General features: G+C 43.3%; 1 protein-coding gene across 2 annotated transcripts in view; it reads left to right on the forward strand.

Moving 5' to 3' along the window:
• Nucleotides 1-24,374, forward strand: part of cdon (cell adhesion associated, oncogene regulated) — a 34,441-nt gene extending 10,067 nt beyond the window's left edge. Inside the window, exons 2-19 of one of the 2 annotated variants that reach the window (XM_040037613.1) lie at nt 3,353-3,491; nt 4,072-4,350; nt 4,868-5,014; nt 5,216-5,359; nt 5,456-5,743; nt 5,825-6,094; nt 8,873-9,147; nt 9,480-9,654; nt 10,875-10,991; nt 11,591-11,794; nt 12,416-12,597; nt 13,839-13,944; nt 16,194-16,316; nt 16,586-16,777; nt 18,256-18,566; nt 18,684-18,763; nt 19,711-19,973; nt 20,831-24,374. In XM_040037613.1, the coding sequence (XP_039893547.1) occupies nt 3,419-3,491; nt 4,072-4,350; nt 4,868-5,014; nt 5,216-5,359; nt 5,456-5,743; nt 5,825-6,094; nt 8,873-9,147; nt 9,480-9,654; nt 10,875-10,991; nt 11,591-11,794; nt 12,416-12,597; nt 13,839-13,944; nt 16,194-16,316; nt 16,586-16,777; nt 18,256-18,566; nt 18,684-18,763; nt 19,711-19,973; nt 20,831-20,985 (3,384 nt within the window). In that variant the 5' untranslated portion in view covers nt 3,353-3,418 and the 3' untranslated portion in view covers nt 20,986-24,374. The remainder of the gene's footprint in view (nt 1-3,352; nt 3,492-4,071; nt 4,351-4,867; nt 5,015-5,215; nt 5,360-5,455; nt 5,744-5,824; nt 6,095-8,872; nt 9,148-9,479; nt 9,655-10,874; nt 10,992-11,590; nt 11,795-12,415; nt 12,598-13,838; nt 13,945-16,193; nt 16,317-16,585; nt 16,778-18,255; nt 18,567-18,683; nt 18,764-19,710; nt 19,974-20,830) is intronic. The other variant, XM_040037614.1, reaches the window with a different exon arrangement.
• Nucleotides 24,375-24,689: the final 315 nt, after the last annotated feature.

A 24,689-nucleotide genomic window follows, 5' to 3' on the forward strand; every position in this document is an offset into this window, starting at 1 on the left:
AATAGGAACGTTTCCACTTGAACTCGCTGACACATCCACCTCATTTTTTTTATTTTAATAAACTGTCTCTTTTTCAGTGTATCATCTTTCAACGGTGCACAGTTGATTTTTATGCAGGATGTCACTTCGATTTATAGCTGCTCGATCCTGCCTTGAGAAGGGCCATGCATCCACACCGTGAGTGCAAAAACAGACAGTATCATAAGATCAGATTTTCGGGAAGGAGAGAAAGAAAACGGGAATACCACATATTTTCCTTTTAGGTGGTAAAATGTGGAGGAGTGAGATCAACACTCCACCATTAACACTGGAAAAGAAAAAAAAGAGTCTCAGGCTGATCCGGCTCCAGTTGACAGGGACTTCCCCTTTGTAAAAGGACCACTCCAACTTTTGTCTGGGTGTCTGGAAATAGGAAATTGGACTTGCCTTTCCATGCAGCCAGTGTTGCCAGCATTAGGACTAGTCTCTGATGAAAGATAAGAGATATCCTCACAGTGTCTGTCTCCACTGAGGAGGCTTCATGGTGGCGGATGTCAGGGGAAAGCCAAAAAGATAAGAAACAGGAATGATGCCCTTGTGTTTCCTCGTTGTGCCAGATCAATAGGGCAGATAGGCAGCTGTGTGTGTGTTTACACAAGGGCATCCATTCAGAACTTTAGTGCCCAACTGGCCCTCCTGATGGGAGGACTGAACAGGTTAAAATAAGAGAGCGAAGGAAAGGTAGCCAGAGGGGAAAAAAGCTCCGGTTTCTCACCGTACTGTGTGCCAGTGTGCCCATGCTTGGTTGTGCATTGTTTTAGCACTGTTGTTATTATTGTAATTATATATCATTATTCCGGCAGAGAGAGAAAGATAGTTTCCACTGATGACATGGGGGTAGTGTGCAGGGCCTGTTGCAACTTGTGGGCTGGAGAAACGCCAGCCTGCAAAGATGTAAGTTTGATCTGTGTGAAGTAGCATGGACACAGTTAATATGGAGCCTAAAATGCAAAGAATACACCATATGCATCATGGCATGTTCCTGAAACTCGGCAGTTGTAAACTAGCTTACAGGCTAGAGGGTTCACAAAGAATTCATTTTTAAATATTAATTCTTAAGCACTTTATTCTTGTTTTGCTTTAAATATTTAGTTGTGTGTGTGTGTCAGTGTGTGTAATTGAAACGGAGACAGCTGGAGGTAACCTCTGGGAGCTGTCCCAGAGCCACCAGACACCCGCTGGTTCATCCTCTCGCTCTTTTGCTACTCCTCCATAACCTTTGACCTCTGGGTGAGCAGGGGCGTGAGCCTAGAGCTGGAAGAGTTTATTATTTCCTGCCTCTTCTATCCTTCTCCTCTCAGTATGCCCTCTGAGAGAATGAGAGAGAGCAAGATGAAGAGAGTGGGTATGAATACATCAAGTGAAGGCAGCAAAAGCCCCAGCATTCAGAACGACCTTAAAAAATGCACAGTGTTAACTAATTAGCAATGCATATACATAGTGTTGGCACAATAAATCATTTGACTTGCCATTTGTGGCTTTTATAAGAATTTATGAACCTTTCACCACCATAAAGCTAGAAAGCATCTTCTGATTATATCGAGCCCCACTATAGATTGCATATAAAATATAGACAGAGGTGCAGGGGTGTCACCTATTGGTCTTAAATGCTGCATTTTGAAGCTTCAAAAGGACCACTTTACCTGCTGGGTTGTATAATACAACTTGTCGATGTCACAAACTTGATGGAGAGGTCCAGTTCAGTGGGTCGATTTAGTGGAAGTTTGGCCTGGCTGCTAGAGTACCTTGTGTTGTTCTGTCCATTAAAGTAGTCACTCTCTTGATGTCTTTAAATGAGCAAATTATATGTAAAAAAAGCAAAACATTCACACCCCCTTGTGTAGTTGTCTCGAAAGGCCACACTATCCATGACAGTAACCAAATTCAGAGACTGCTGTTTCGACTGAACCCTTCATAGAAAATGTTTTTACCCCAGTTAATCATATTTATATACTATACACCAAATACAGTAGATGAAAATTTAAAGAAGGTCTGAGGAGGGCGTGAAGTGAGAGTGGGATGGACTCCAGCGCTATTTACTCGTGGGTCAGACCACACCTATCATCAGACTTGACCTTCACTTTCATCCCAACTACACTGCTCTTCATGGCAATAACTTTCAGAGTTGCTATTGGGTGTTTAACATGACAAGGTAAAATTGTATGAGTTAATCTTCTTACAAAGAAAGCTTCATTGGTTTTAGTTTGGTACAATAGGCCTGTCTCAGTGTGGGAGGCTCTGAACCTTTACAGTATAAGCTTGACACATTAATTACAGTTTGCACATTACTAATTGTGCTCCTAATACACACAGCATTACTGTAATTACATGTAAACACTCCACATCCCTGTGTTTATTTTTTGGCAAAGTAATTAGCAGATTAATTGACGACAGAAATAAATATTCATTGTAGCCCCACGCCAACAGGTCTTTTTCAAGCCCTACTGCACCCTCGAGAGGAGGCTAACCAAATTGACCTGCTTGATTGTCGGGCGGACGAAACAATGTTTTAGTTAGAGAATGAGGGTTAGAAACCTGTTGAGCCTCGCCGCTCCCACCCAGGCATCATGCTTTTAATTTGACCCACCCTTCAGCCTCGGTTGGCCCTTCCGCTAATGTCTGCGAGCCACGAAGCACCAGTGTGAATATCACAGCTGGACAACCATTGTCCCGCCGGCCTCAGGCTCAAACCCTGGTTAGCAACCAGGAACCTGGGATCAAAGCTTGCCCGGATTACTCTTAGAAAAAGGAGGAGGCGTTGCATTCGGAGGGGGGTCTGGTTGAAAAGGATAGAGGAATGCTCCTAATTACGTGCCCTCCACTTCTTTTCTGTCTCTCTCTTTGGCTCTTCTCTTGTCTTACCGTGTGTGTCTGGCCTGCACTTCAGGCTACATTGAACCTATGAGGAAGCAACGCAGTGTGACAAGAGAGTGATATTAAGAGTGAGGCGACAGTCTCTCCACAGATACTCCATTATCAGGAGATCTCAGCGGTCTTGTGGGAAGAGAAGGAAGCAGAGAGGCTGGACATTCCATCCTCCACACAGACACTGAAGTGGGTGAGAAGAGGGGTCAGAGGAGAGGGTGGGAGGTGTAGATCAAGGAGTGTGTAAAGAGGATGTGTCGTGAAGATTAGAGGGATTGTCGTTCAGGATTCAACGGGAACTTAATTGATTTTTTTCCCCCACCTCTGGTTTCCTCTTCCTTGCTTTGCTGTTTGTTTACATGTCGTCTCTTGCGCTCGCGTACATGACGCCATGTTTCTCTGCAGAGCTGCGGCCTGATATGTTTTTCTACTCATCTGTGTGTTGCAGGTTTGCTGAACAGACGTGGACGTACTTACTGGACAACACGGCCTCTGGCAGGGGTCAAAGTGCACCATGGACAGTGGCCTAAGGGTCCTCCTGTCCACTGTGCTGTGTCTCAGCCAGTCTTTGCTGATCACCTGCTCATGTAAGTTGTTGTACAGCTCTATTTACTTTTATTAGCAAAGAATTATTTTTTTTAAATGGAAGAAGATCAGCTTCAAAGCTGACAAACACAGTGGATGCTGTCTACAAATGAGGACACACGGATAGTTAATAATAAAGGCAAATATTTTCAGTGTCAGGTGGATGATTTAGAGGCGTGTTCCTGTTTCAGCTCCTGATTGGCCATAAATTAACTTGTGCAACTCAAAGAAAATATTTTGGACCTTTTAATTACACATTTTGGTCTTCCTTAGCAAAAAACAAATTAATACTGGAAATTATTGGTGTAAAAGCAGTTCTGTTGAAAAAAAGGGAAATTGTTGACAGGCTGTTGGATTATACTCTTTCTAAATTATCGCAAGCATCTTTCTGCCTTTTACTTTAAGAAATGTATTGGCAAATACTGCACAGTAATTTGTCAGTCAGTCTCTATTGTGTAAGTTTATTAAAACAGCTTTAACAACAATGCGACAGTTATAATTTGATTTATAATTTGAGCAAGCCTGCCGTTTATTAATTCACATGTCTGAACCTGTTTTTCTCTGCTCTCATCTTCTCATCAGCTCAATATCCATCTTTCCACTCTGAGCCCGCCTCCTTGGTTCAGAGTCAAGGCTCTGTTGTCCATCTGCAGTGCTCTGTAAGTCCTCCATCAGCGGTGGTCTCCTGGCGCTTCCGAGGCCTTCCCCTGGACCGGGACACTCTGCCTGGTGTGGAGCTTGGCAGTGGCTCCCTCACAATCTCCTCCCTTATGCCCAGTCATGCTGGTGTCTATCAGTGTGTGGCACGCTTAGACCACGGGCCCGCCATCGCCAGCCGCTACGCGCGTGTTGCCATAGCAGGTACGGATGCAGAGAATTAGAGTCCTGTGCATGCTCCCGCTCACTTCAAAGCGCAGTGATGAAGAAAGAGAGGAAATGGCCTTGAGAAAAGGAAGGCTATTTCGTGATTGCTGAACACTTAGAAAGAATGCCTATCCTCAGCTGCCTGCTGCTGAGTGGCGGAGGGGAAGGAAGCAGTAGGAGCTTTTACTCGGGCATCGTTCCAGATGCCTCTTGACCGGTATCCTTAATGAGCTTTGGGCTTTCCTGTGTGCAGCATGTTCCTTGCTGGGATGCTTCTTGCTCTTGGACAGTATGCTAAGAGGCTGACCTTGCTTTGGAACTGTATCAGGCATGAGTCGAATCACTCACTGCAACAATAAACAAGCCAAGTGGTCCAACACAAACAGCTCAGCTCAAGTAGTGCTGATCATCTTTGTCACTGACTCTGCAGATGCTCAGAAGATATTAAATGTCTGATATTCTGGACTCAAGGAAAGTTGAACTAAGGCAATTGTGTTTATTTCTATCCATGCAGAAATATCAAAATACGAAGATGGCCAACGGCGGTCATTATCAGTGCAGGAAGGGAGCACTGCTCTTATAGAGTGTCCGCTACCACGTAGCATTCCCCCAGCTATTCCTAGACTGAGGATACAGGGGGGCTGGGTGGAAGCTTCAAAAGGTATGTTTGAAACTCAGATAAATGTGAATCTGTGAATATGATTTCCTCAAAACAGACACTTCCATTTGGTCATTCATTTTGAAAATTTATGAAGGAATCCATGCATTTGTCCCCTTTTGTTCATCTGCTTGTGGTGTGATGCATGCTGGCTGTATACTGTGGAGGCCTTCCTATTACTTAGTCCTTTCCTTCTCTTTTCAGATGACTATTTAATACTTCCATCTGGCAACCTCCAGATTATCTCTGTTTCAGCCCAGCACCAGGGCATGTATAAATGTGGTGCAGTGAACCCTGTTACCAAGGAGACCGTCATACAGTCTCATGGCACTAAGCTGTCCGTCAAATGTAAGTTAGATGATGTTAAATCAAGGAGAAGCGTTTATACGTCTGCTCTGTTATGTCAGACCAACGAACGTCTTTGTTTTTTTTTGGTTTGTTTAGATTCAGACCCCTCCTCCTCAGTGCAGATCGTTCATCCCAAAACCCCAAAGACTGTTTCGATTGAGAAGTCGCAGCCGCTGACCTTGGAGTGTGTTGTGTCTGGTAGTCCTGCACCTGCAGCTAAGTGGTTTAAGAATGGCAAGGTCATACCGGGGCCTTCTCACCAACGACAGCACAACAATCTGGCCTTTGTTCGGGCGATGAGAAGCGATGAAGGCAGCTACACCTGCGCTGTTGAGACGGAGCAGGGGACTCTCGTCAGCGCTAACTATACTGTGAAGGTTCTCGGTAAGAAAAACACAATGAGAGAGGAGTGTGAGTGGTGACTGTTTGATGCAGATGTTTAACATTTCACGCTCACCTTCACAGAGCCTGTTTCCATCATCGAGGGACCGGGGAACCAGCTCGCCTCTCTCGGCTCCTCTGCTCGTTTTATCTGTGTAGCCCAAGGAAATCCATCTCCAAACATCACCTGGCTGTTCAACGCAGAGCCCATCACCCCTTCACATCGCTTTCAGATCTCTGGATCCTCACTTGTTGTTTCAGATGTGACACGACAGGATGAGGGAGTTTATCAGTGTCTGCTGGACAATGGCTTTAGCTCAGCGCAGTCCTTTGGAATGCTCACAACTCAAGGAGGTATGTATGATCAGTTATCTCTATCAAACAACAAAAGCTGTACCGGATTGCCTTGTTGATTCCTAGGTTGGGAACAACTAAAGGTTGTTTTCTTCTCTTAGGTTTAATTCATCCCAAAAGCAAACATATTTATTTTTCATTCAGCCTTTAGTGACATTCGTGCCGCTAGATTGTTTCGGTGTCTGGTTTTGGAGATTTCTTCAGTAACTGGGTTATGATTTCACTGCTGATATTTTTTTCTTTTATCACTTTGCGCACCACAAGACAAGTGCCATCTGGTCCCATTATGTTCAAGAGAGTGCAGAGATCTGACAGCCAGTATATCCAAAACTTACTTAGACTTTTCCCTGCATTTGCATCACAAATGGAGGAGTCTTAGATTGAAGATGTTCCACACACCGAAAGTTAGAAGTTCCAAGAAATACACTGCATTGCAAATGTTACAAAAAATTCAGGGTATTGTTAGAAAGGGTTAAGGCATCTTACCAGATGGGATCTCTGTGGGGCCTGTGCATACAGTATCTGCAGGGAGCCCTCGCTTTGTGAGTGTGAATGTACGTGCTTCTCTAAGGACTGGCAGGGGAGGCTTGGCCAAGGCCGCCCTCCTCCTGAGCCTTGAACTGAGCTTGAGCGTGAGAGTGAGCTTTGTGCGCACCGTCGGGGATAAGCCCCCGGACGCTGGAATGTAAGGAGTAGCCGTGGAGGGTTATGACGAGGACCAGACCACCCAGCTGTCAACATCATACACAACTGCCTTTTATTTATTAATACATCACAACCATCCCCCTCCTCCTCCTCCTGCAGTCTCCCCCAAGCTTTCCTTCTACTCCAAGGCCCCATTCCTGAGCTCTCCTTGCTATCTTCAGAATGATTAATGCGGCTACATGCAGAACATAGGGAGTACAAGTCACCATCAGGTGGGTTCACTGCAAAACGTTTGCTTCCCTCCACAAACTGCAGGAATGAATATCTTTTGCTGCAGACCACTTTTATACACAAAACAAGCTGATAATTCAGTTTGTTATCAGGTACCAGGCACCGGAGCTTATCAAATGCTATTACATTCAAATTAAACAGTATTATTGATTTATGTAGCCTGTGATAGTAATTCATCAAAGAAAGAAATTTGGTTTGACAGCACCCTGTTTTTACCTGCTGATGATATTCTATCATGCTGTGGTCTGGGTTTCCATGACCTTTTATGAATTAACATGCAACCTAATCACAAAGTTATCCACTAAAGTCATTATTTGTTGGTTATCAGTGACAGAAGATCATTAAGTACAAGACTTGGCCTTTTTACTGCCTGAAACTTGTGAAACAAGAGGAGTCAAAACACTTTACTCTTTACTGGATCCGTCTTCACAGGAAGGAGGTATCCACAGGTCCTCCAGCAGGCTCTTTCCAGGCTCCTGTCTCTGTCCTTAATCCTTCATGATTTACCACCACATTCACTCCCAGGTGCTCTCCTCTAATGCCATGACCTTTTTCTGGGAAGAACCTGGCAATGTATCTTTGTCTTGGTTTACTAGCACTTGTAATGTACCACTCCTTCCCATCAGAATAGTGAGGTCGCTGTGTCCTTAATCGCCTCCTCCTCTCTCATTGTGTCAGAGTAGGAGCCCTGGCTGTGGTTGAGCTATGAGTCAGAGCTGTGGAGAGGTGAGAGTGTTGCAGGGCTGAACGAACAGGAACGTGTGGAGGGCTGGATGTAGCGCTGAGGTCTGATTCTCTCCGGTATTTTAATGGTTGGTGTGTGGAATGTGTGGCAGCTGGCCACAGTCCCAGGATCAGGTCTAGTGTTACCAGCTCTAGGCCTGTTTGTTTTACAAAGTGAACCGGTCCCACATACACCAAAAACAGCCTGAAACTGGACCCAGGACCCTGCAGTGTGTGTGTGTGCCTCTGCGGTGTTTACCTCCTTACTCACTTGTTTTGTTTTTTAATATTCAGCTGTGACTCTGTTTGACCTCTGAGATGTGGCTCAAAGTTGAGCAGTCCCAGGTTTTGTGGCTTCTAAATGTCTGTGAAAAAAACCCAACATTTCACCTGAACTTTGCCAAGCTAATGTCAGCCATAATAAGACTCCCAGCTCGCATGATTTGCCCAGGTGGACCACTCTGGCTCTGACAAGGATTTAATAAAAAAAAGCAAAGTGTGATTTGATGTAGCACTGTACACATATTTGTTCCAAATGTAAAACTTTCCAGCAAGTTGCCCTTTGTGCACAGGCGGGGCCACTGTGTTAGTCAGCTTTTCTTGGTGCTTTCTCCTCCTCCATGCTGTACAAAACTGAACAAAGATCCACAATTTTATTGGAAAAAGTGAACATACACAACACAAAAATGAGATCAACAAATATAGTACTGTTAACGGTTATTTATGGCATTTGTTTGCCTAATGCCATGAAAAGCATGACTTTCCAAAATCTTATTTTCTGCCTAAAGTATGAGCAAAGATAGGCGTTTCCATCTACAGTCATTTGTATTTAATGGTATGACTCAGGAAAGTTGCACTAAGACCCCCTACACAGAACAAAGCAGGCATCACTGACGGTAGACTTGACGTTGATTAAGTCTGCACTGAAAAGATGAGTCACCTGTGGAGGTGGGTTGAAAAGCAGCTTGCAGATTGCATGTGTAAAAGGGTATCAGCTGAGACTTGAGCTGATGTGGCCTGGTGATCATAAGTTAACAAAGTCTGCTGTGAATCTGACTGATCTTTGATGCGACTGTATCACATCTCACTTTAATCATCTCTGATCTTCCTCACTGACAGATTCACAGTCGGGTTCCACTGTTGGTGCGCTGCCTGAAGCTTCACCGTCACTCCACCCGATACAGAGCGACGAGGGCCACGAGCGTCTCCTCACAGAAAACGAAGGAGATCCGATTAACCTGCCGGCTGATAGGAGCGGCAACCGTCCTACCCCAGAGGCACCCATCATCATCAGCCCACCTCAGACTCACAAGCCTGATGTGTATGATCTGGAGTGGAAGGCGGGGCGCGATGGAGGCAATCCCATCAACGCCTATTTTGTTAAATACCGTAAGGTAGGGAAAAATCTTTTCCTTTAGTTTTTCTGAAATATTTTGCTCATATTTTACCCTGAAAATATGAATATGAATAAAAGGCTGTTCACTTTCCTTCTAAAATATTTGCTTCAGAAATCGTCTCACTCTGACTATAAAACTGCTAGTTAAACTTTGTTGGCAGGAATCGGTTTTGCTGGAGTTGGAAAATGTGACTGTGGAGCACCTGTGTAAATCACAGCCTTTGTTAGTGATGCTGCTCAGGCTTCTAAACTAAACTGAGACTAAATACGAAGGATTATTAACTATCACTGTCATTTTTAGTCATGCTGTTGTATGTGTCTGTGTGTCAGGTTGATGAAATGGGAACGGTGGTGGGAAGCTGGCACACGGTCCGTGTGCCTGGCAGTGAGAAGACCCTGCGGCTGTCAGAGCTGGAGTCCTTAAGTCTCTATGAGGTGCTGATGGTGGCTCGAAATTCAGCAGGCGAGGGTCAGCCGGCCATGCTCACCTTCCGCACGGGCAAAGGTCAGCCCAGTCACTGGCTTATAATGAAGAAAACTCTCAAACACTATTTAAAGAGTAAAAACTTTACTCTCATTTCCACCAAAGCTACAAAGATTGAACAATAAATTAAGGGCCATGCTGAGTTAAGGAGGGTCTGGTTGTTTTTGGACATTTTGCACTAACATTGAGCAGACGCTAGAGAAAACATTTGTCGGAGAAGAAACAGAAGCATGTTCTCCGCTGATAGCAGTCTCCGGAGGACAGAAAAATGAGCAAAGCACAATGAATTTTTCGTTTAGGGTTGCAAGAAGATTTACTGTAGTTTTTGCGCAATTATATTAATTTGAGGGATTTAGCTTGATATTTGTGATTTGTGTAAGGCCAAACAAAGTGCCTTCAACTTTTGGCTTTTGGCACAGAATGAAGAAAAAATGATAAAATCTTATGCGGATCAATGAAGACAGTTATTGAAATTTTATTATTATATGCAGCCATTTACTCAGTGTAATCGTAGATTATTACCTTACCTGTTCAGGTATTCCAGCAGGTCGTCCAGTGAACACAATCATAATGACCGGTGTCAGTCATCGTAGACAAGCGTGAACATGCTTTTTGTCTGTTTAGAGACAAATAAAAGAAGAATGACCGCAAGTATTCCAACACAATAACAATTGTGCTTTACCACAGCAGGGTTACAAAATATTCCCTGGTCAGAAATATGCAAAGCCAGGGATACTGCCAAAAACCACAGATATGATTATATCTTCGGGGTGGTTCATTTACAAAATAGTCCAGGACCATCAAAATGCCAACCTCTGGGCTCCTGTGTCCAGCCAAACTCTACCAGAACAAGAAGAAGAGTAACGTGCATTTTTATGTGTCTTCTGTTTACCTCTTCCTGCTTTTAGGAATCCAATTCTGGTAGAGAAATACTAAATCCATAAACTTTTATGCTTCCACGAAGTCTATAAAAATATACAGTCCTTTACAGCCGTTACAAGTCACCAAATAGATACAAAGAACTCAAATAGCCACAAACAATTTCAAAGGCCTGCCGTAAACTAAGAAATTTGCAGGTTTTATACGCCCATTTTGTTTAAAACACGTCCTAGTGTGCAATTTAAAACACAGATTTTTATGCAGCCGTAAGCAGATTTTTACAAAACTGATGTTTGAAGTGTGTCCTCTGGTGGCAGTGCTGATGTTTTTCTTACCTCCAGCTTTTCTTCTTCCTCTCTCAGAGAAGAGCACCTCCCCCAACAAGAATCCCTCCAAGCCTCCCGTCATCTCCGTGCCACCCAAAGCTCCAGAGGACAAAACCCCCAACACGCACTTTGGAGTCGTCATACATGACAGAGGTTGGTGCCGACACAATCGCAGACTGTCCGAAAGGCCCTGCGTTGTTGCTGCAGCTGCTGGACTCTGTGCAGACAATGATTGTGGGATGTTTCTGGGGAAAATTATGGGGCTTTCTGTCATGTAGCTAGTTACTGTGGAGTTCATGACCAGACTGTGTTAAACAGATCGCAGAGCTTAATGTTTAGATGTGGTCTGCTTTGTTTCTTTGTGCCTCAGAGTACAAACAGTCAGATGACAGTTGACACCCCGTAATGACTCTTTGGGAGAGAGATGCTGTGAGATTGCACACGGCTTTAGGGTCAGAAATGAGTGTGTGTATCTGTGTGCGTGCATTTGACTTACTCGCGTCACAAGCAGGCCCTACTTTGCTGAGACTCACATTAATCTTTTCACTAACCCTCTTTTCTTTCTGTCTTACTCGCTCCTGCCTTCTCTAACTCTGTGACTAAGGGGCCAGGCAGTAAGTATACATCCCTCTGTGGCTTCCCTGTGATGTGCGTGCTTTACTTTTTTTTCTTTTCCCGTGATCACGTTTGCATGAATTCAGATGCAGTAATGACAGGTACGAGTTTAATTCCTATTTGCTTTTTTTCACCAGTTCCAGAGGCTCCCGATCGCCCGACCATCTCCATGGCGACTGAAAGTTCAGCATACGTCACCTGGATCCCGAGAGCCAATGGCGGCTCTCCGATCACAGCTTTCCGCGTGGAGTACAGACGCGGCCGCAGTGCCGAGTGGGTTGTGGCTGCAGATAACATCTCACCTCTGAAGCTGTCTGTGGAGGTTCGCAATCTGGAGCCTGGTGAGTTTACACATCGTTCACAACTTCTCTCTACAGTCCAGTGATGCAGAAAATGATTGATCTGCCCAGAGGAGAATTTCCTTTTTTAAGGAGATTTGAAAAATAGCACAATTCTTATAAATAACTTTATGCTGCCGCAAAAACTTTACCCCATCACTGACAATGAAATCAACAATTCATAAACAGCAATTAGTTGTTGTTATTATTTCTTGGTCTGTGTTGATTTGTAGTTGTCACTGGTCTGCAAAAATGCTGATGTGAAAATAAGAGAAAAAGTAATAGTGAGAATAAAATAAAATCCCCAGGGATAATTATTAATAAGGGAATAAGGGAAAATAAAAGTTTTATGGTCAAAGCATTGAGGGCTTCTCAAACTTTATAAACCAGATAAAACAGATCATATCATACATCAGCAAATATTATATATATTATAAATAATATAAAGTTTCAACTATTAACAAGATTTCAGATGCTGTGCCATCAGCTGTTTTTCCCCTTTCAGTTCCAATACACCAACTAACAGCATCATATGAGTGTTGCCTGCTTAAGAAATCCAACATTAGCTTTTGCTTAGCAACACTGTACTGTAACACTGCTGCTCCTGTTGTATTTCTCACTCAGGATCCACCTATAAGTTTCGGGTGGCAGCCATGAACATGTACGGTGAGAGCCCCCACAGCATTCCCTCGAAGCCGTACCAAGTGCCGCAAACAAGCCCTCCTAAGACAGACCGTCCAGTGGTTGGGCCTCATATTTCATCCACGGATGCTATCAGCGACACACAGATCATGCTGCGCTGGACTGTGAGTAGTACATCATGGAAGTAGTAGTGGCATTCAAACAAGCGCATTTAGTAGGGAAAACAAAGACAAACTGTCAAAAATTATCAGTGAGTTTTACACAAAGCTGCTGTATTTACAGTAATTGTGTCCACGCAGTATTCTAGTGCATTGACCAAAATTAGCATTTAAAAGGTTTTTCAGTCGTGTTTGATTATCTGGCTACTTTTGTTTCCTTGTGGATTTCCTTTCTGTGGATACCGTGAAACAGTAATGTCACAGCCACAGATATGAAATACTGTTGAAATGGAAGCAAGAAAGTATAAAAATGAAATACTAAAGCGTTTACATTCTAGTGGCAACTGTTAGGACTCAGCACCTTTATGGCAGTGGCTCTGTTCAGTTACTTGGGCTGGAATTTTAAAGTGAATGAGTAGAGAGCCAAAACTTTTCTTTCAGTGGTCACCGGAACTTAAGTCAGATCTGATTAAACCGTGCTTAAAAAGTCTGTTGACTTGTGCAAAATGCCATGCCATTGTGGATTTATTTACGCCTAAATACAGGGTGCCGACATGATCAGCATCTCCGGTTCAACCCACTGGAGCGCTGAACAATTGCTGTGGAAATTCACGTTATGTTAGCCAAGAAAAACAACGCGTGCCCTTACCTACATGTGTTCTACGATAATGAGTGGAGAATTATGCCAGCCGCAACATGGTTGATAATGTTTTCCGCTTTTACTGATGATTCCTGTTCAGGCTCCTATAAGAGCTGCATCGCTTGTAATTGTCTCCAAAGTTAAGTGCGCATTCATCAAAATGATCTGAACAACTTCCTGACCCTGCATAACAGTGGAAAAGTTTGGCTGATGAAGTGACTTTTCCAGGTGGCTCACCTGTGTTTGAACTGATCGTGGTTCTTTTGCAGCCAATCAGACTGTACTGATAGGAGCTCTGCTCCAACAGCAAGAAAGGGAGGCCCTGTCCCTCTGTGTTTTGATTCTTCTGTCTTCAAAGCTGTTTCTGCCTTACAACAGTTTTGGTTGCAGATGGATGCAGATAGTTCCCCACATTTACTTAACCTCAGACAGCCTCATTATTTCCTCAACTTCAGACAGACAGTGCAATCACAATCTAGCTTGCAGTCTTGTACATCTGCTGATAACAGGGCCCGCTATTAGGTGCTGGAAAATTTCCTCTCTTTGTATGATAATTGCTTACCAGATTGCTGTAGTCCAACATAATCTTTTTTCCATCCCCATCCAGTATAGTCCCTCGACTAACAACAACACTCCCATCCAAGGCTTCTACATTTACTACCGGCCCACGGACAGTGACAATGACAGCGACTACAAAAGGGACGTGGTTGAAGGTAAGTGGAACTACATGTTTTACCGCGTGTATGTTTTTCCACTGCATACCGAGTGAGTAACGGTGTAGAGTGTTTGTCGACAGCTTCCCCCAGTCCTGTTGTAGACGTAAACTCGTGCTTTACAGATAAACTTGGAAGTGTAATGGATACTGTGTCGAGAGTGGTGTGCATTTTGGCGCGTTGATTTATAGAGAGTGCACTGCTTTCTGAAATCTGTTTTTAATAAATGGTTGCCAGCTAATAGGCCGGAGATGTAATATGAGCCCGACCAGACGAGAGAAGCTCAGGTTGCTGGGTGGAATGCTAACAGTTGAGCTGGGTGCAGGAAGGGAGGGAGGGGCATCCATTCACTTTGCCCATCTCTCCAGCATCTGAGTATGTGACTTTCCACACCGCCAGGGACAAATGTCTGTTTGGTCTTTGTCCCCAGCGAAAATTCAGTCATTAAAGAGAGAAATTTTAAGATGTGGATAGCTGCGTTAATTTTTAACATTTAAAAATCTGTAGATTTAAACAGGAACCTCTGACCAGCTTACACTTAATGTCAGATTTTAAGAGCTGAAAAAATGGTAATACCCATCAAAGCCCAGTGTTATAGTGTTATGGTATGCTCATAAAATTACAGTTTGGCAAATAAAGTATCAAATAAGACTGAGCAGAAGATTTGGACTAAAGAAGAATTTGTCTTATTTTTTTGCACTAAAATGTTGCCAGTTTCAGAAGAGTGGCAGAAGAGAGAATGGCACTTGAATCAATTGTCTGGTGATTAAATTGATTTTTGTCACATTTGCATGTAGCTGAGGCCAGCCAACTGGTGACCATGAGGTTTAACTTGCAGTACCCAAAAAACTGACCAATTTTGAACCCAAGGCACAGTCGCTGCAGTCAGTCTCAGACAGGCTGGCAAAGGTTTGAAGATAACTGCCGACAATTAACAACCAATCTTATTTAGACTGTGCTGAGTTGAACATTTTGGATTTCTGTTCAATGTGATTTTCTGTGTATTTAGATGGGAACAGATTTGCAGCAGACAATAACAGATTTGGAATTTTTGCTGTTTTATCACAGTTAGTAATCGTGTTAGTCACAAACAGATTGCGTGCAACTGCCAGCTTAACGCCATTCAATTGCAAACCGTTAGCAGACTGATAGCCATCTAAATGCCCTTTTATTGCTGTCTTGATGCACTGAAGTTGCTTTGAGGACGGCAACTGACTGCCTCCATCTTTGAAGCAATGATATCAAAGGCAATTACGTAGTCTGTTTATTGCACATGGTGCAATAATGTTGGTTGTGCCACTGTCTCCATTCATTGTTTTCCTTAGTGTGACTGTAATATTACCCTGGTAACGGGAAATTGCCGACAGGTTGCTGACTGATCTCTTGTCCTGTGTGACTGAGGCCACAGTTGGAAAAATAAAAGGCTGATAAAATTGGACGTAGTCACCATAACATCACCTATTGACGTGTTAAGTCCCGTTTTTTAGTCTTAAGCTAAAGGTTTGGGCCTTTTATTTCTTTTGAAACTACACTTGATGAGGGAAGGATGGGTCAGATTTAGAATACACTCATGCCATCGCTGCTTGCCGATCACAAAGGAGACCTGTCCCATAGCCTTATCCTTATTTTCTAGAAGACCTTTTCTTGCAACAGTTTCTAAGTCGCTCACTGGCCTAGAGGCATTTTTGTTACGGTGATACTGACATTAAATACTGAGATTCAGTGTATGCTTCCTCTCTAAAAACATGTTCCCACTAAAATTACCTCGGGACATAGGTAGTACATGTGCAGCGATTTATTATACTTGTTATGAAATGAAACATGACAAGTACAGCAGCTTATTTCAGCCTCATTTGTAGGAAATGTGGCATTTCCATGTTGGAGACTGTAGCTGTCTCATCTGTGATTTCAAAGCACATAGTAGTGTGATAGTGTGTAGTAGTGCAGCAGTGGCGTGAGTGTGGAGTGGGAATCCTGGAGGCAAGCCAGGACAAACATGAAGCTGCCATATATGGAGCTTGTCTCGAATAAGGCAACTGTCTGGGTCCTGGTGAGACTGTCAGAGAAAGAGACAAGGTTTGGGTGTGAAGCAGAGAGAGAGGGAAAGAACATGACCTGAGTGAGAAGCCTGAAGCGAAGGACAATAGGAAGCGAAAAACTGGCTGTGAGTTTAAACAAGTTGTGTCAACACTGACTTGTAGAGGAAGTGATTTCTCACCTTTGTCCCCCTTTTTTTCCTGCCTTCCCAGGTATAAAAAACTGGCACATGATTGGACATCTCCAACCCGAGACCTCCTACGATATCAAAATGCAGTGCTTTAATGACGGGGGAGAGAGTGAATACAGTAACGTCATGATCTGTGAGACCAGAGGTAAGGAAACACAACGCTGTAATGCAGAAGAAATGACTCACACTTTAACCAAACCTCTAGTTTATCAGAAGTCCAGGCATGTTTCTGCAAAGGCTGTAACTTTAATGACGGGTATGATCACCAAAATTACACAACATAAATGTACTGGGTTTTATGAGCTCAACAACAATGGCTTGCATTTTATGGTTTGGTGCTGTACCTTGTTATTTTCCTTAACGCAAATGGGTAAAAAGTTGTTCCTCATGTCCCCTTCTTCCTCTCTTCTGCAGCTCGCCAGTCTCCAGGATCACCCAGCCAGCACCCTATTACCCCATCTGACCCCCATCCTGTGGATACCCCAAGCCCTCCTGGAGGACTGCTCTACGTGATTGTGGGCTCTGTTTTAACGGTGATGGTGTTCATCCTGGTGTCCTTTATTATCATCTGTCTGTGGAGGAATCGTCAACAGAACAACATGCACAGTGAGTTTAATATCAAAGTAGACTAGACTAAAAATCAATACCCAAACATTGCTCAGGGGATGAAAAGCAAACTTTTTCTCGTAGCATGCTCTGTCTTACACTGCTGTTCACTGCAAGATGAACAGCAAGCATGCAAGAGTTAACTCATTTTTGAGAATAGCTGGCCCCAAGACAGCTTGTGAAACATATTCCAAGTGTTCATTCCAAGTGCATATACAGATCCCACAGTGCCTGCAAAAGAGTTGGCCATTGTTAGATGAGCTCTTTATCAGACCCGCTGGATCTGTAAATAGCTGAAATTTTGCAGCTTAAAGATTTCGTAGACTGGGTCACTGGTTTCCACCTTTTATGTAAGTATGAGGGTCGCATATGATTCATCGGAGTTCATCAACATCTTAGTTGATCAAACAGTTGGGCACATGATACCTGTTACAATATGATATTTGAATTATGTCACCAGTGCTGAAATGCTTGTTTGGTTGCTTGTCTGGGGGGCTGTAAACATCATCAAAACTGGCAAAGCCACGCATACAACCCCAATTCCAAGAAAGCTGGGATACTCAGTAAAATGTAAATAAAAGCAGTGATTTTCAGATCTTGCAAACCTATATTTAATTCACAATAGAACACAGAAAACATGTTTAAACTGAGACATATTAGTATGTCATGAAAAATATGAGCTCATCGAGAATTTGACGGCAGCAACACATCTCGAAAATGTTGGGACATGGGCAACAAAAGGGAGAACATTTTGAAACTAATTGTTACTTAGCAACAGGTCAGTAATGTGATTGGGTATAAAAAGAGCATCTTAGAATAAAATAGAATAGAATAATCCTTTAATTGTCCCACAAGGGGAAATTTGGTTGTAACAGCAGCCAGAAAGACACATATACAAACAAACAGTACACAGGACACAGAACAGAAACATACACAATTTTTTTTCTTACATATTTACATCAAGGACAATGGTTACTATAAACAGAGTACTGTACAGTTATTAAATTAAATAAAATTAGAAGAGGCAGATAGGCAGAGATTCACCAAGTTGGGTCTACAATTTTTAACATTGTCAGAATAATATACAATTATGAAGACTACGTTAAATAACCTATACTAAATAATATAATCAAAAGACTCTTGATGCCTGTGACTTTCGAGCTCACAGATGGAGCTGTAGTGAAAACTAGAAATCACTACGTGTGCTCAGGAACGCTTCCAGAAATCATTGTCTTTGCCATCCACCAAAAATGCCACCATCACCAAGTGGAAAACTCTTCTGCGGTCAGACCAATCAAAGATTTTTAAATCATTTTATTTTGCTTTTATTTACAGCTTTCTTGGAATTGTAGTTTTACAGTTTGTTTTTTTGTCTATTTAAGCAATATCCAAAACTATTCCAGCTGATGCCCTAAATAATTTTTCAAGCTAAACTTACTCCAGAGCTGAAACTGGTCTTGTTCCTATCTTGATTGTAGCCTCTCTTGCTGCAGAGTTTGATGCTCCCGGCTACCTGTACCAGTCACCAGAGTTGAACGGCCATGTGCTCGACTACACCACGCTGCCTGGCAACAGTCGCGTTAATGGGGGTATCCACAGTGGCTATGGACACAGTGGCCAGATGTTACCCCAAGGATGCCATCACCTCCACCACAAACTCCCGAATGGCTTGGCACTGCTCAACGGCTCTGGGAATCTGTACACACCAGGTCCCCCGCATGGCCACAACGGCACCTTGCCGCACAGCACGCGGGACTGCGAGCACTCACACCCTCACCACCATCATAACGTGAGTGCTGAGGTCGTGGTGTCCATGTCCATGATGTTTTAAATTGTGGTATTTTACATGCACAGGTACAAATTCCGTTCAGTGTGGCTTAATCTGGTGTTTGTGTCTCCCTGTCAGGGTGGAGGCATGTACACAGCTCTTCCCCAAACAGAGTCTTCTGATTGTATGAGCTGTCAGAACCTCTGCAACAACAACAGGTGAGATAGCATAATCTAACTCTTAAGCAAGGTGTTTGTATGGGTTTTTGATCTATTTTACACTTGGCAGGTGAACTGAAACGGGACTTTTCTTAATGGGCTTTGTAATACCAGTTGTATAGCTTTTTTTCTTATATAGTTATGTCCCTGTACAGTTTGCTTACGTCTTCTCTTTTTTTCTCCAATGAAAATATGACATCCCCTTTTTAAGATTATTTACTTTCAATTGCAGTGATCAGTGTGGAAAATCAAATCAAATAACAAGCAAACAAGTGAAAAAAATCTGGAAATGGAAATTATTGGGATTTCAAATTAACGTTGTTTACTTCAAATTGGGCCTAAAAATACAGATCGGTCATATTTCTACTAAGATATCGCTGAGAAGTGCTCAAGAGCCCCTTTTGAGATCCAAACACACACACGGACACATTTGCCTTCCTTTTAGTCCTGTTTATGTATTTAAGGGTCCCCAGCATCACAGTTTACCCTGTGTGCACCCAGCCAGCAGACCTAATGAGTCCTGTGTTTATTTACCTCCGGCTGCTGGGAAAAGAGGGGGGTGAGGTCACAATCCAATCGTGTCCCGATTGAGGGAAGCTGAGTTCGGAAAAACAGGGACAACTTTGCTGCGTGCAACTCTCTGCTTTTTGGAACTTCACTGAAGAGCAAAACCACAATGTGTCACAGTTACTTAGAGGCTGTGTGGCCTGTACTCTCTGATGAAAACAGTTTTTGAAGCACGATGAGAGCGCTCCAGTTGTGTTAGAGCTGTCATTGTTTTGTGGACTAGTAATATTAATTCAGGGTTTTTCTGTGTCTGGTGGAAAACCTTCAGAGAGAAAGAATGAGCATGTAAAGCACTGCTAAGAGCTGTCAGAGAGTGAACACTCAGCAACGCACGGGCATTAATGAATGTTTCCCTTCCATCTCTGTTTGTCTCTGACCAGATGTTACAACAAGACCAATGGCACTTTCTCCAGTGGCACGCTCCCTCTAATGCATCGCATGGCGCCGTGCCAGCAGGACGGGCTGGAGATGGTGCCTCTGGGCCAGGTTTCATCACAGTGCCGCGGCCGCGACAGCCACACGCATTCTGTGGACCAGGAGGCCAACGCAGGATACCGATCAGATGAGCACAAAGAGTCCTCGCCCTCACAGCATTCCTGCTGTCTGATCAGCAACAATGAAACCTATCTAGCAGACAACACTGGTGAGACACGTTTTTCCAGAAAAAAAAAGTTCTTTCCATGTTTTTTGTCTTCCATTTCTGCATCTTCTCACTGCACCTATTATGCAATTAAATTCCCAAGTTATATCCAAGCTGCTCACATGATTACAGATCATTTAATTAAATTTGCTATCAGTCGAATAATGAGGCTATAGAACAAGACGTAGGCGGGGACAACCTTGTCGCCTTAACGTTATGTAGCTGTTATGATATCCCGGTCTCATTATTTTCCTTGATCATAACTCAAGAAGTGGGTGAAAGAGTGAGTCACTATTGCAAAGTGGAAGAGTTGAAGGAACCACGTCAACTCGACCACAAAGTTTTAGACCACGTAAGAGCCGCTGCAGAGTGGGGTCGCTGAGTGCTGAGGCACTTAGAGTGTAAAAGTCACCAGCAATCTGCTGACTCAATAACTGCAGAGCTCCAAAGCTTCTCTGCCCATCAGTGCAAAAACTGTGCAGCAGAAAGTTCGTGGCATTGATTTTCATGGCCAAGTGGGTGCAATGTGAAGGTGACCCAGTACTTACAGTGCTGGTAGGCTGATGTTTTCTACACATTTCCTAGTGGGAAAAAGATCCCATATCTAGCTTTTAACAAGTAAAAATATCGGCCTGTTGCTTTAAGAAATTAGCGCATTAAGTTAAAACATTTACTTCTAGATGCTCACGGTTCAGCACTGTTGCATTGCTAGTAGATTTTTATATCACTGCCAATTCTGATGTTGTATGCAGACAAACTATGCGGCGTCACCACAAATTACACTGTGGGCCTCTCCAGAATCTCTGCTTGTCTTTTTTAATACAAATAGTAAACCAAGGCCTCTCTCGCTCTGTGTGCAGCTGGGGAGGAGCCGGAGTCTGTGGACACGGAGGGGCCTGTGGTGCGCTGGGAGAGTCTTGGCCTGCCAGACTTGGACTGTGACGAAAAGCCTGGGTGGATCTCCAGCAGCAGCCTGGCGGGAGAGCTTATCCAGCCTGGCCCGCAGGAGGCCTGAACATAGCCCACACACAAGCACACTCTCCCACAGTTTGGAAGTTTAGAGAAAACAGACAGAGAGGCTGAACGAGAGCTGTGGAAGTATCAAGAGTGGAAAAAAAGGAAGACCAGCGAGCGGTGGGATAGTCAGAGACACTGCATGTTATGGTGACGAGGACACTAAAGTGTTGATTGGACTGAGCTGAGATGAGCAACGTGGGGGAAAAAGAGGGACTACAAGAGACTGAGAGCGCAGTCAGACGGAGAGAAGCGAAAAGACACTATATCCCACTGGCGGGAAGCGTCTCATAAAAGATCAAAAACTCTTTAGATGACTTATTTATTTTTTTGTAGTAGTAAAATATTATTTCATCTGAATGTATCTGTTTTAAAGAAAAAAGTTTGTCTTTTATATTATTTATGCCTTTTGAATGAGAAATACTTTTTATTTTTTGTTGTGTTGTGTCTCGATGTGTTCCACTCAAGTGTGGAGATTAGCAGTTGTCTGTGTAAAGTTTTGTAATAATATAAAAAAAAAGATGTGGGAGAGTCAACAACAACCTTTTTCAATGTCTTTCCTGACCTCCTTCATGTGCAGCACCCGATGAATGATTGCCGTAGTGAATTTCCCCGCCTCGATCCAAACCCATCGATATTTCTGGCAGGCCTTTGATGTGGCTGCGTGATGGGCTGTTCCACTGCAGTGACCCCTGAATGGGGTGAACGCTCCCTGCACTGTTCAGATTAAGGCTGATGCGCTTTGCTTCACTGACTGTTTGATAAGTCATCACTTTACACAAAATCCAGTTAACTTTGAGAGCTCTGATGACCTGCTGACCGCAATCTATTAGAGAAATTGAGTAGTTACATTAAGACAGAGATGTTAAGTGTGAGCAGCCTAGATAACTTTGCAATGCATCAGTGCAAATGCTCGGCCACAAGCAGAATGTTTCTACGAACAGCAGGAAATACTCTGTGCAAAGAAATCTTAAATCCTCTCGTCAGTGTGGCATCACTAGTTCTAAAAACGAAACGTCAACCACTTTACAAAGAAAACAGTTTTTAATGTCTTATTTTGCAGGGAAAATGGCCATAACAACACAGTGTTATTAAGTCTGTAAAGTGAGTTATTGTGTTAGTCTGCAGAAATGTTTCAAAGATGAAAGAATGAAATGAAACTCACTGCGTGGCCAAGTATCATAAAGGGCTAATTAGGAGAATGTAGCCAGTTTTCTTTAAACCGAAACTCTCAAGACATCACCTGACAGAGTTACCTGTGAGACACAGTCAACAGCTGGTCCATGTGACATCAGATTAAAAGTTCGGTGTAGTTATTTGCTAGAAGTAGCAAAGATTCTAATGCTTCTCATGCTTGAAAGTGCATTTTGTGTCACCAGTGAACTGAAGCTTTTAGTGGCTTTTGTCGAGTACCAGAATCTACTGCTGCAGTTTTACAATTTCTGTGAGAAAAAAAACAGAGTGAGAAAAACGTGACGGACAGTGAGAAAAGCACCAAATAGAGGAAACCAGCAAATCAATTGTGAAAAGTTTCTGTGTGATGTTTCTGCTGTGCAGATAACTCATTCATAAAACACTTGTACAATATTCTTCTCAAGTTTCAGCCTGTGTTGCCCATTTTCTAAAGGCTTAAAACCTCTATTGGTTTTAAAAATAATCTTCATGGTGTGTTGGCTGATTGAAGTTGATAGGGTTGCAGCAGGCGGATGACGGGGCTGGCTGTGCTTCACTGAGGATGACTGCGGTGCAGGCTTTCCATGCTTGGTGCCTGTCTGCCTGTGATTTTTGCCAGAGTTGGCTGCCAGTCCTCAGGCCCTGGCTCGCATGGCATTTCTCCTCCCACTGATGGTATACGGGATATTCCTGGCTCCTGGATTTGCTCGCCTACTGCTGAGGCGTGGCGCAGCATCTTCCGGCTGTTATTTTTATTTTTGATGGAGGTTGTTGTGCCATTAAGGCAGCCAGAGTCCATTAAGCTGACTTGAATTGTTTCCCAAGAAGAGTCTGTAGAAGTGTTGGCAGCCCTGAAACTCCAGTTATTTAAATTTACACTGATTTGATTGTGAGAAAGAGAAAAAAGTACCTAATGGCCCCAAACTCGCCATTACAGAAGCAGACTCGAGTTTCCTCTTAGCATTTATTTTATGTCCATACAGTGTCTATTGTTGCTGTTTGGAAAGAAAAAAGAGAACAAAACAATGGATAGGAAATGAAGCTGGAAATGAAGGAGAAATTATCCGGGGAGGGAGAGGGGATGCTGACAGAAGCAGCCTGGGATGATGAGGAAAAGATAAGGACAGGGTTGTCTCTAAATGAGCTGCTTCTCCATCTCCCACGTCTGTCAGTCGGCACTCTCTCCCAGCCCTGCCCTGCACCCTCTACCCACACAGCTACACCCCTTCATTAAGGAGCCCATGGGAACAAGAAAGCTTATTGTCCGCCCTGGAATTTTTGCCCCTTGCTGCAGAGCGGACCTGTTAACGCCAGTCTCTCTTCCCTCCGCCCACCATTCTTCCTCTCTCCCCTCTTCAGCACACCCTGAATGAATGCAATTCTTATGAATCGGGCAGTGTGCTGTTAACTCGGTTGATTCAGCCACGGGCGGTTTTATCCTTGAGATGTCACAAACCACAAGTGAAGCGTGTTGTTGTTGGATGAAGTCCAGCGGTGTTCCAACGGGCCCCTGCGAAGGATGAGCTCATGTGCAGAATGCTTTAAGACTAATAATCAAAGTCTCCCTCGAGGATATCTGGTCTTTATTTGCAGTCAGCCTTTGTAGCACACAAAAATGCTGCAACGTTTTCATTTTTGTACTTTCATGCTGTTGGAGCAGCTGGCTGATTATGAGCTGACTGCACCTGTTGGATATAATTAGGGGGAAAAATACTCTTAATCTTTATTTAACCTCCATTCCCTTAACTGCCCCGTTTTTCCTGGTAAATTTGCAATTTCTTTGATCGGACTGATCAGGATCCATAATGAATATACTGATGATACCTTGTGTTGACATGAGCTAATCTTCAGAGTCAACAGTATTAACAAGTAAGAAGAAATTCACCCTAGATGAAAAATAAATGAGGGTACCAGCGCAGGAAGATAAGTAGCGATATGTTTATTTTACAAATTAATTATTTAGGAGAAAACTTGCTTTATGTGCAAGCGTTTCTCTCATTGCTAAAAGGCTAAAACGTTTATTCAGTTTGCAGCCTGGAGCGATGTGCTTTAAAATGATGAAGTGTGTCAGTCTGTTCTGCCGCCGTCTCTCAGTCTGTTGATAGCAACAACACACAGAGGTTATCTAACGATCGTTCTGTACTTAAGGAAGGAATAACAACGCAGGATGGTGGTTATTCGAGTTCAACTGAAGATTTCACGAACAGTATATGTCACTGAAGAAAAGAACAAGTAAAATGAGTCATGTCCAGTGCACAAAAAAATCCAGATGGCTTTAATAATGAAGAAAATGCAAGAGTGGAGAAACACTGAAATGAAAACCACAACCTCAGGTCTACATGGTGTCACGCGTTGTAAGTTTATATGGCTACAAAGATTGCAGGAGGCAACAGTGCGGTCTTTCACTGATCAAAGTGTTTGAGTGTCCTTCAGCCCAAACTGGTGTTTTCCCTGTATTGGAAGATGGAGTAAGTCGGTTAGTCTGGATTATATACACAGCAAAGTTTCTTTATTAAAAATACACAAAGATAT

The sequence above is a fragment of the Simochromis diagramma genome, unplaced genomic scaffold, assembly GCF_900408965.1.
Source record: "Simochromis diagramma unplaced genomic scaffold, fSimDia1.1 OVJJ01000463.1, whole genome shotgun sequence".
Taxonomy (NCBI): Eukaryota; Metazoa; Chordata; class Actinopteri; order Cichliformes; family Cichlidae; genus Simochromis; species Simochromis diagramma.